The sequence below is a fragment of the Lactuca virosa genome, chromosome 7 (assembly GCF_052849685.1).
Source record: "Lactuca virosa cultivar CGN04683 chromosome 7, Lactuca_virosa_CGN04683_v6, whole genome shotgun sequence".
Lineage (NCBI taxonomy): Eukaryota > Viridiplantae > Streptophyta > Magnoliopsida > Asterales > Asteraceae > Lactuca > Lactuca virosa.
Genome location: NC_136432.1, coordinates 18,382,576 through 18,395,028, shown reverse-complemented (window position 1 = coordinate 18,395,028; position 12,453 = coordinate 18,382,576). Strand labels below are relative to the sequence as shown.

Here is a 12,453-nt window from a genome sequence, read left to right as displayed (position 1 = left end):
GGGGCGGAGAATGCACTTTTTGTCCCGTTTACCTCCGTTGACATCCGTAGATGGAGTTCGTTATACATACATTCAGTTTCACACAACATTTCAATCATTATGTTACAAAACTAAAGTACATAAACCCATGTGACGTTTATAGATAGAGTTTTCTTGTCCCTACATCCATTTTCTTTCTTCTCACTGTTTAATTTACCTCTTGGTTTTTGTTTTGCATTTTGGTTTTGATTTTTATGTTTTTTAATGTTTATTTTAGCACTATTTATTAACTTTTAAATTACGTTTTTTACACAAATGTTATCTACACAAAATATTTATCCAATTTCCTCGTACAAAATATATAAACACATATATTCAAATAACTCTCTTTCATTTATTTATAAAAGGTTACGATTGTTGACCGACGTAAATAAATATTTTATAATTATGCCTAGTGAGAAAACGTGGGTGTTACATATTTAATGACATCGTTTGCATCTTTTGTTGTAATCAACTACGCGACGCGGTGGGTAGAGTACCACGACGCGACGAAGGTTCATCGTAAAAAAGAAGAAGAGCAATACACTTTGCTCCGTGTTGCGACATATGAGTACCACAGCGCGGTGACCAAAGTAGGTTGCTAGTGGAGAAAGAGCACCATGACGTGTGTGACAATCGCCAAAATTGTCACCAAGCATTAAACACAAACCCATCGACATCAAATATAACATACTAAATATTTGTCAATCTATGATGAAATTACAAAATTTCGTTTTCCAATATATAAGAAAAATCGGTCAAATCGTTCGAAAACTATAAAAATAAGTGTGCAAAAACTTGTGTTATTTCGTATAAATAATAACATATTCCGAAAACAAACGTCTCCCTGATTCCAAAAATATGAATTTCGTAAAAATCTGACTTCGTATGGAGAAGTTATGATTTTTCTTAATTATTAATTCGACCCTACGACGAGGGGAGCGTCGTAATTTACAAAAAGGAGATTGATTGAGTTTTAGCCAAAACAACCAATAGGAGAATCATAATACTCCTCGATATAAAACCAACAAAACAAAGAACACCAAAGACGGAGTCCGTACGAGAAAGATGTGATTTTTGCAAAATCATTTAGGGTGCACTCCTTATAAAAATATAGACTAAAAATGAATTCAAAATTAGCCAAAACAATCTAAAGGAAAGTTGTAGTAATCGCCGATAGCTACGCGTATATATAAAGAACGTCGAAAAAAGAACTCATATGCAAAAGTAATGAATTTTACAAAATCATCATTTTTGGGCACGCGAAACGCATGATTGATGCGCGACGCGCCTAGGGTTCTAGAAGGTATGACGCAGACCACCATATTTCATGTTTAATAACTTTTGATTAAGCAAAGTATGCATCGATAACGAAAAAAGATTATTAAGTTGTTAGATGTAAAACTGGAAAATTATTTGTTATTATTCCTATTAGGATCAGTCTTACGTATTTTTTTAATGGAGAATAACAATGGTATTGTATTTTTCATCTTTCCTAAATATACAATTATTAATTATAATTTATAAAGAATATATTTACATTGTTTATAACCTTGTAAAAGACTTGTTTCTATACGTTTAAGAGCAATAACCAATTATATTTACCTTTTTCTGACATAAGACATCAACCAATGCTTTATAGGAGGCCACGGCTACTTTCTCTTAGGCTGGTCACACCGGCGTTTTTATATAAAAACAAAGAAAGGGCGTTAGACGAAGGTGGAGATGGCAATGGGAAGCAACGGCAGTTGTATAACGCCCAAAAACGGGTGAAGGGGGCGGCGTTTGTCCGTTATAACGCCCAAAAACACTCATAGGACGTTGCCCATACCCAGCACTCTTAAGCTTTGATTTTTTTGAAGGGTCTTAGTCTTTAATGAGTTTTGTATGTCAATATTATTGTAAACCTAGGTGATGCCATTAATAGAGTTTTGTTGGAGTCATGCACAATTGACAATTATTAAAAAAAATAAAGGTTGGAACAAAATGATAAATAAAATATGCAACCAATAATCTAAATAGTAATTTTCTTTTTTTATCTTAGATAATTTTCAACCCTTCCCACCTTCAATAGTGCATGAAACATAGTTTGATTTACCAACAAATATTTGTTGCCTATGTTTCATGTCATACATTTAGAGCATTTAATAGTTATGTCATGTCAAATTAGAGTTTTATAAGTAAATAAAAAGAGGAGCGGAGTGAACATAGAGCAGTTGAGTGAAAATACCTCTGTGGGGGTTGCAAAGATGTTCTTTGTGTACCAAATATAACAAGTTGTTGAGGGCAGAAATGCAGGTCACATCTTATATACCCTTTCAATTTATTGCCAAAAAATAGTTTTCATTATGTGTTGGAAAGGTTACTTGAAACAGTCGATCCTCCTCTTGTAATCCCATAAATATCGAATTCATAAAGTTAAAAATGTAGTTGGGAGCACGAATTCCTTGAAATAAAGGATAAGAGAACTGTGTTAAAATTACCTATAGATTTTGGTATGTATTTGTATACCTAAAGCTTTTCAAACAAAGGGCTTCCTATAATCAAAATAAAAATGATCATCAACGTATAGAAACAAAGGTAAACAGCACAAAAGACATTAAGTTTACACTAAAATTTTAATTTGACATTGTGTTTTTTTGTCTCAAATTTGACATTGTAATTTCTAATTTTTTACAATTCTGACCACTTGACCGATCAACCCGGTTACCTGCTGACATGGCATGATGACGTGTCAAAATTGATTTTTTTCCCATAAAAGGCACTAAGTTTTCATTTTTTTCGATTTTGACACTAAGTTTAATTTTTTCTTTCAATTTTGACACTCTATTTTGTTGTTTCAAATCGAACATCATTTTTCTAATTTTATTCAATTTTTGACCATTTTCCACTTGAAACTGTATAAATATATTTTTATCACATTTTAAACCATTTAAATACATTTTTTTTTCGTTTAAAAACCCCCTCTGCATATTTTTTTTTCATTTTTTTTTAAATAAGTGAAAACATCATAAATGGTCCCTGATGACGAAAATGCCATTCAGTTAACTTAACAGAGTTAGCAATAAGGACCAATTGTCAAAAGTTTTGAAAGCACATGGGTCATCTATGATGCTTTTAAACAACGGAGACTAAACTTTAGATCTAAGAAAACCACAAGGACCATTTATGATGTTTTTTCTAAATTATATTATGTCATCTTTAGGCGATATATTTTTGAAAAAAAATGCAAAAATGGTCCCTGTGGTATGCATTTTTTTGAGGTTTTAATCCAAACCACGACTTTTTTTGGCTTCATGGTCATTTTGGACTAGTTTGTATGTGAAAATAGTCCCTCCGAAAATTGAAATGACTATAATATCCTTCGAGTATTTATTTTTCATTTTTCATTTTCCGTTCATTTTTTTAAATTAAGTATTTATTTATTTATTTTAACAATTAAAAAATAATAGTGGACCCACCTCTCTCTCTTACACACACACAGATGCTTCCAGTGAGAAACCTAACTGCTTACCTCTCCCTCATTTTCTTCCCCTCTGGTGCCATTTCCCCTTCTGAAGATATCACGTTTCATCGATCGATTCCTTATTTTCCTTCGCTGCTTCAAGATTGCCAGTAGACCAAATCCATCATCGTCGCCTTATCAATGCTTGCTGGACCACCTTGCAAAAACCCCATTAAACCTACAACTCATTGCTTCATCCCACGCTCCCTAATCTTTCTGTCGTTCCATATCTCCCCTTGCGAACCCTTCCGGCGAAGCACTCCATTGAAACCAGTGATACATCAACCCATTGTGAAGCCATCCTATTCAAAATCCCGTAAATTAGAGCCATCCCGTTCGAAATCCGATTCATCACCACCAACAAAGCTTTAAAAACTCCGTGAATCTTTTGATTTTTGTTTTCGTTTAATACATCAAGGTCCTATACTGGATCATATTAAAAGATTCATAGATCCTGATATTCTTATGTGTTTGTTTCTGTTTGCTTCACATATCTTATGAACAAACACAAAATCACACAAAATATTGAAGGTGTATGTGTGTATGTGTGTTCACTACGTTTATCGCTGGAGAAGCTTTTGAAATCAACATTTTCCTGCCCTAACAAAACCCACAAATCGATTTATGGGTTTGTCTTCATTCAAGAATGAGTTTTGGGCCGAGATAGACACAAACACACACCTTTTTTAAACGATTTCATATACATGAATCGATTTTAGAAATGAAAACACATACACAAATCGATTTCCACAAACGAAAACTGCACACACAAAAATCGATTCTAGATTCGATTTTTGGGATTTTAAGTCCCAAAACGATTTGAAGAACAAATGATTTCAGATTCGATTTATGATTTCAGATTCATGAAGAACAAACTCATAAAATCTGGAGTGTGTGCATATATGTGTTCTTTTTTGAAGAACAAACATAACACACACACGCGCGCGCGCACACACACACACACACACACACACAGAGAGAGAGAGAGAGAGAGAGAGAGAGAGAGAGAGAGAGAGAGAGAGAGAGAGAGAGAGAGAGAGAGAGAGAGAAAGGTCCTCTATTATTTTTTAATTGTTAAAATAAATAAATAAATATTAAATTTTTAAAAAATGAAAAATAAATACCCAAAGGGTATTATAGTCATTTTAATTTTTGGAGGGACTATTTTCACATACAAACTAGTTTAAAAGGACCACGAAGCGAAAAAAAAAAAAATCGTGGTTTGGACTAAATCCCCCAAAAAATACATACCTCAGGGACCATTTTTGCATTTTCGTCTATATTTTTTGAACAAAATAATAAGACATTTTTCTTTTCTTTCATTTTAAGGTAATTTTTGCTAAGTTATGGTCATTACTTATTATTATTGGTTTGCCCTTTAAGTTATAGCTGGATACACTAAAACACAAAATATCATTATTAATTAAGAGTGTTTAATTTAATATATGTAAGAAAAATATGGGTAATAAATCAAATATATTTATACTTTCAAAAATTTATAATTCCGATCTGGTAAGTTCATGTATAGATTTGAGATGATCCAAGAAACTACCATCTCGATTTCCAAGTAAAATTCAAGAGAGAAACACACAATACTCGATTTGCTTTATGTTTTTTTAGACAAAAATAATTTGTTAAAAACCATAAGGGAAAAAAATAATCTCCTGCAAAACCAAAAACCCATAAGCATAGGTATACGACTGTTCACCATGGTTTGTTTTTGCGGAATTTTCTTTAGAAATAAATAACCTGTTAAACTGTGTATAACTTGGGCCACACAAAGATGACCCTTACCTCATCCGATGACCGATCAACGAAACCATTGTTACGGAGGTTGCCCTCATACCTAATACTTATAGGAGTGTGCACTGGGTAACTTTCAAACTCGCAATATAGTAGAAACCGAGCTCAACATTTTGCGATAACCGGATCATAATAAACAATTTGATGACAATAAAATAACCAATAATATTTTGTTACTTTGTATTTAAGGATAAAATTGTATTATTATACACTAGGACGAAAATTAAAAGTTGCTCAAAACAAGAATGTGTTTAAACTTGTTGTTTGAATAAATCTTATATTTAATTTTTTTTTTTTTTTTTTTTTTTTTTTTTATAAATGTTGTCAAGTTCATTATTGTGGATATAAAAAGAAATATCATGAAACAGACCATGATAAAAAGAAAATTTGTATATATTTCCATCTCCTTTTTCTGACTAACCGCACCCCATTCTAAAAATTCTTATAATAATGCCAAGAATCAAAGAGAAGAAACTTTGTGCGTCCCACGAATCTCATCCACTCGCGAGAAAAACTAAACACACATATAGATATAGACATATACGTATAGATACACAGAGAGAGAAAGAAAGAGTGAGACAAATTTCAGAGAGAGAGAGAGAGATTTTACCTGGAAGCTTCAAATCATTTTTTTGTCTTCAGAAATCAAATTCATGTTGATGCTTCAACCAAATCTCAGCTGTTTATGCTAAAATCTTGAAGAACCAAAAGGGAAAATGTGGGAATAAAGTTTCCGAATTGGGATATTCGTTACAAGCCCTAACCCTAGTTCTTACCTCCAGCAAATCTAAGTGATACCTTCATTGCCATTGAAGAAAAGGATACGCAGCTGGTGGAAGACGCGAAACCTCTCAAGAATGAGATTATCAAAATGAGGTTCAACTCCCATTCGAATTCAGACACCCCCCCTTCTGAACCTGACGAAACCCTAACAACCCCAGATAAAAACAGTCCCGTTTCGTTAAAACCAGATTTCACCTCTCCGCTTTCCGACCAGATACTGATTAGCATCCTCTCCAATCTCACAAAATCACAACAAATTTCAAGTTGTTTAGTTTGTAAACGGTGGTTGCGAATTAGCGGTGGTTTAGTGAAATCCTTGAGATTATTAGATTGGGATTTTCTTGATTCCGGTAGACTCGCCCATCGTTTTCCCAATCTTCTTGATGTTGATATCGTTCAAGCTTGCATAGTATCCCCTCGTAATTCGGGTATTTGTTTCAGTAATAAATTTGTGTCTATTCATGTTAATTCCTTCATATCAGATTCCGGGTTTATTTGGAAACCTGATTTTTTGAGTCCTAATTTGATCGATAGAGGTGTTGAGATTCTTGCTCAAGGCTGCCCTAATTTACGAAGGCTTGTCTTACTTGGTGCAACCAAAGAAGGGTTAGCATCTATTGCAAATGAATGTTTAGCTTTACAGGAACTAGAGCTATGTTCCATTACAGACATGGATTTAAAAGGACTTGCAGGTTTTAGAAACTTACAGATCCTAAAACTCATTGGTTCTGTTGATGGGTTATATGATTCAGTGATTTCAGATATCGGGTTAACCATTTTGGCTCAAGTATGTCCAAGATTACTGAAACTTGAACTTGTTGGTTGTGAAGGGAGTTATGATGGGATCAAAGCTATTGGTCAATGTTGTCAAATGATGGAAGAATTGACCCTTTCTGATCATCGATTGGAAGGTGGGTGGTTAGCTGCATTGTCATATTGCACAAATTTGAAGACTTTGAAGTTTCAATCTTGCAAATTCATTGATCCAAATCCAGGGCCTGATGTTCATTTAGGTTCTTGCCCTACCCTTGAAGAATTACATTTACAGAGGTGTCAATTGAGAGATAAACAAGGTTTAGGATCTTTGTTTTTGGTGTGTGAAGCTGTTAGGGAACTTGTTTTTGAAGATTGTTGGGGATTGGATAACAACACATTCTTTACTGCAAGTATTTGCAGGTATGATTATGGTGTTTTTCTCTCTCTCTTCACTTTCTTTAACATTTTGTATTTACTTCTCTTATCTACTCATTCCATAAATTAGAAGTTATATGTTTTCTTTGCTGAATTACACATGAATGATTTTAATAATCAATATATGAGTGTTTTGTTTTGACATGTAGGAGAGTGATGTCTCTATCTTTGGAAGGATGCTCGTTACTTACAATGGACGGATTTGACCCTGTAGTTGTTTCATGGAAAGAGCTTAAGAGACTTAAAGTAGTTTCTTGTAACAACATAAAAGACAGTGCCATGTCACCCGAATTAGCGACACTTTTTTCTCTTCTTAAAGAGTTGAAATGGCGCCCGGATTCAAAGTCTATTCTCTCATCAGGTCTTCATGGCACTGGAATATGGCAGAAAGGTGGAAGAAGCTTCAAGATTTAACTCTCAATTCTCTTTTTTTAAACTTTTTTTTTTAATAGTTAGGAGGATTGTCACTCTACAAGTTTAGAAAAAGCGGCTCTGTTTTTATCTTCAACAGGAGAGTATACTTGCTCTAGTTTTTTCTCATAAAAAAAATTAGTCTTAGGATTTAGTGAACAAGTGTATCACAAGTCACTACTTTTTTTTTTTTTATTAATTTTTCTTCCACATATAAAATTTTGCCCCTTTTGTGTTGTTAGGCTTTATATGGAAAATTAGTTGTTATATATTTCCCTTCTTCAAAAAATGAGTTGTTTTGAAATGCTGTGATTAAGATATAGTTTGGGTTAAACAAAAATGGAATAAAAAGAAACCATGATATTAGTATTATTATTGATAAAAATAATAACAATAATATTAGTAGAGGTAATAATAAGAAATTACTGTACATATTTTGGTTCCTAGGTGGTATATAATTGATTTTTTCAGTTTTGGTCGTAAGGTTTCTTTAATGAGGATTGTAAAGGTTTAGCAAACTGGGTTAGTTAATGCAAAGATGATGAAAGTCAGGTGCTGTATTTGGAAGCATAAGCTGTGCCTGTTAAGGACTGAAAGTGACTAAAAGAAAACTCGACGGGTGCAAGTGGAACTTCGCTGATATATATAGAATGCGAGAACCCTAAATTGTTATAGGTAATTGAAAATCTTTATAGCAACCAAATGACATATAGGAGCCAAGAATAAGAAAGGTTAATATATAAAGTTTTTAGAATTCATCAATTTCGTACACACGAACAAATTACTTAGAAAATGATCATCCATAAACATGATGCTGATTGATACACGCCAACAAATTGACATTAACACCAATTAGATAGAAACAAATCATAATCAAGATTAAAACTAACCTTGTAAATTTGATCTCGACCCTTTGCTATCGTCGAAGAACATTAATTTTTTTTTTATAAAAAGAATGAAATAAAATAAAAATAAAAATCTATTAATAAAAAAGACATGTTAAAAGAAATGGAAAATTTATATTTTAAACTTTATTAAAATGAGACCAAAATCAAAAATGAAAAAAAAATCGAAATAAAAAAATATAAAGAACCTAAACTTGAAAAAGAAATTAAAAATATAAAGATAGACAAAAATAAGAAATAAAAATATTTTAAAAAAAAAATAAGAGAAAAAAAATGTTAGAAGTGGAATGGAAGACCGAAGACGGGAGGAGTATACATATCATAATTCCATTCCTTGTAAATCTTTTATTCCTTTTCGTGTATGATAAATTGATAATAGGTGGAAGAGATTCTGCCCTAAAAAACCCAAGAAAGATTTTAGATCTTCGTTTGAGAAAAGCCAGCGTTGATATTTGTGTTATTGGAATTTTAGTTTAGTTTGGCAGAAATTATTACAACTCTCAAACCCTAAACAAAAAAATAAACTCTCACATACACCAACTTACGAATCAGTATCTATCTCACTCTAGCAAGTTAATCAAAGCAATTAACTGCATCTAAGCTCTCACTCACAACTCACAACTCACAAGAATGAAGTGTGTAGATGAAACCTTCAAAGAAGAGATTTAATCTATCGGTTAAACTAATGCTTTTTTCTTTTTGTGTCTTTTATCCATCAATTACAAGTTTCAAACTATAAAATTGTTGATTTCTTTGTGTTTTTCATCCACATATGAGCATTTATAGGCTTCAATTACCCAAATTTTTTTATCTGAATTTGTAGTTGTGATGATTGTCGTTTTTGCACCATAGATAGCACATTGTTACAATCGATACTATTGTTTATATTGAAAATTGCCTAGAGTTTTTTCATGTCAGGGCCTTAAAGTATAGTTTGAGTTTTTTCATGTCAGGGCTTTAAAGTATAGTAAGAAAGATTAGTTTGTGATTTATTATGTAAAGCATGTTTGATTGTGAAGATTTTTTTTATGAAAAAGACTACATAACTTGTTGGTGCTTAGCACTAGACGCAGAACATGAAATGTATCCTTGGAGTGGTTTATTAATTATTACTATCATTCTTGTCCTTTTTATTTCTATTGTTTTGTTATTATTCTCTTGGAATCTGAGTGTGGGCATTTTCTTACTTTTGTATCTTCTAACTTGTGAACCGGATTATTTGAATGATTGGTATTTTTGTTTTATCTTACCGTGTTAGTTAAATAGTAATATGAGATTTTTGTATACAAACGTTGATATATAATATTTATATATTTTATTTAGGTTAACATGATAATTTTCAATTTCTTTTTTCTAAGTTTCCATATATTTGTATATATGTTATAATATGAGTGTATAATGTTGTAATTATTATAAATTATATGCATTTGTGTTATGAGGGTATGTTTGTCAGCATCAATTAATTTTATTTCATCATTTTTTTTCATACCTATCAAACAACAAAGATCAATAATTCATTCCATTCCAAAAAATAACCAAACATAATGAAATGATAATCAATTTCTTTATTTTGTCCAACATAGATCAATGATTCATTCCATTCCAAAGAAGTAACTAAACATGCCGATGAAATAATAATAGCCAAATTTAATTAAATGTAAAATCTCATTCCTGTCATATTTGTCAGTCATTTGCAACTTTATATCATTACTTTATTTTGCACATGTAGAACCAATATTTAAAGCATAAATCCGTTCTTTAAAGCATAAATGACATCTAAAAAACAATATTCTTTGTTATAACTTTTACGCCTTAAATATTTTACCGTTATCATGTAATATTTCATTATATAACTTATAACATACTTGTGTACTACTTCAAAAGTTGGTCTCTCTAAGCTCATTCTCTTTTTGGCTTTAGTGAATTTTATTTCATTCATGTTTTTTTTATATACCTACCAAACAATATAGATGAATGATTTATTCCAATCCAAAACAGTAACCAAACATGATAATGAAATGATAATCAACAATTTCATTAGTTTGTCCATTCCATTCGATTCATTTGTCATTCCGTCATCAAAGAGACCCTAAATGTAAAATCTCATTCCTTTAGCATATTTTTCGGTCATTTGGTTATATTATTACTTTATTTTACACAAGTAAAATCAGTATTTAAAGCATTAACGACATCTAAAAGACTAAAACACAACATTTCTTTATTATAACTTTTACGCCTTAAATATTTTACGGTTATCATATAAAATCTTGTGTACTACTTTAAAAATTGGTCTCTCTGATCTCATTCTCTTTTCGACGTTCTCATTTTTGCTTTATTCTTCAAAAAATATAAGCCAATATCACTGAGCAATTGTGGTATCACAAAATATTTGCAATAGCTTGGTGTTGAACTGTTTATGATTTTAGTGTTATCTACATATTTTGGTATAATTATTATTAATAATAAGATAGGCTGAGCTCCATTTATTATGAGATGCACACTCGAAGTGATAAATATGAACTCGGGAATACGGTGGTCCGGGGGCAGCGCCCTTGGGTGCAGGGTTCCAAGGGGCAGATCCCGTGGCGGTGGTTCCGTCTTAATAACTAACGAATTTTGGCGCCAAAAGGGATGCAACTTCCGTTTAACTACTTTCCCTCTAGTATAAAAACGTTTTCTGGTTCAAAAAACGGGTTGAAACTTTTCTACACGAAAATCATACATTGATTTGTTCTATCTCTCAATAGCACAAAAACAACAATGTATTTTCTGTGTTTCTGATTTAGAAGTGGCATGACTTCTAAATTAAAATTCTTTGGATTATCCCAAATTTGATTTCGTGATACCCCATGCTATAGAGTCGAAATCACAGATTTTAAAAAATAATTGCAATCACGACCCAAGAAATGTACAAGTATATTGATCTTCTTAAGACATCAAATTCTAACATGAACAAATGTGAGGAGGGAGGGGGGGGGGTCCACTAGGAACACCTTCAAACGATTCGCCTTCCTCAGTCTATTTGTTGTGCTGCTCCATTCGAAATTGTAAAGACCCACAATTGAAATTCGAAATTTATATAGAATTATCGATGATTCAATTCCTATGCCTTGCGATCATCTTATCAATTTGTTAGTACCTTGACACTGAAAAAAGGTCCGGTTCAAACACAAACACCGATAGCTCATCATATTTTCATATCAAGAAACATTACCGGTAAATGATAGTGGCTATATTAGTCAGGGCCGACTCTATCATTTGCAAAACTAAGCAAGGGCTTAGGGCCTCAATTCTAAAGCCCCCCAATTTTAAAACTTATTCTGTTAATTATATATGTATATATTCGTATTTCTTAGGTTACATAAACAAGTTGGAGGTTGGCCTGGTTGTAAAAGTGCTAGTTTATCAAACTATGAGTCTTAGGTTCAAATCTGTTTGCTTACCTTTCATTCATTTTATTTTGGAAGCTACTTAAACATATCCCACGTATGGATAAAACTGAGCCAACTCCCCTCTCTTATATAAGTTCCACGTATGGATAAAACTGAGCCAACTCCCCTCTCTTATATAAGTTCTACATGTTTTGAAAATTTCCAATATATTGTGCACCTATCTTACCCAATTCTCTTTTGAGTACGTAGGCCACCGCCTTTAATTCACATAGGTTTTTGTTTCCGTTTTAAATTTTGGTTCTATCATTAAGTTAAGCAATTTAAAAAGTACTAACGTATATTGGTGCGTATCTTTATTTGGAAGTGTTGTAATTATTAATAATAAATAATTTAAGTAAAATTATTTGTTTTATCTTAATCATGTGGTTATACTATGTAAATCAAA

General features: G+C 32.1%; 1 protein-coding gene across 1 annotated transcript; it reads left to right on the top strand.

The window, feature by feature from the left end:
* Positions 1-5,779: 5,779 nt before the first annotated feature.
* On the top strand, positions 5,780-7,968 carry LOC145125840 (F-box protein At5g07670-like). Its single transcript, XM_079061242.1, has 2 exons — positions 5,780-7,285; positions 7,450-7,968. Exons 1-2 carry the CDS (start codon positions 6,198-6,200, stop codon positions 7,712-7,714), a joined length of 1,353 nt encoding a protein of 450 aa, XP_078917368.1. The 5' UTR covers positions 5,780-6,197; the 3' UTR covers positions 7,715-7,968.
* The last annotated feature ends 4,485 nt before the right edge of the window (positions 7,969-12,453 follow it).

Bases quoted from the DNA above. Each gene is read 5' to 3' on its own strand.
- LOC145125840 (XM_079061242.1), top strand. From the start codon at position 6,198: ATGAGGTTCAACTCCCATTCGAATTCAGACACCCCCCCTTCTGAACCT. The intron at 7,286-7,449 runs GTATGATTATGG...TTTGACATGTAG, and splicing joins TTTACTGCAAGTATTTGCAG to GAGAGTGATGTCTCTATCTT.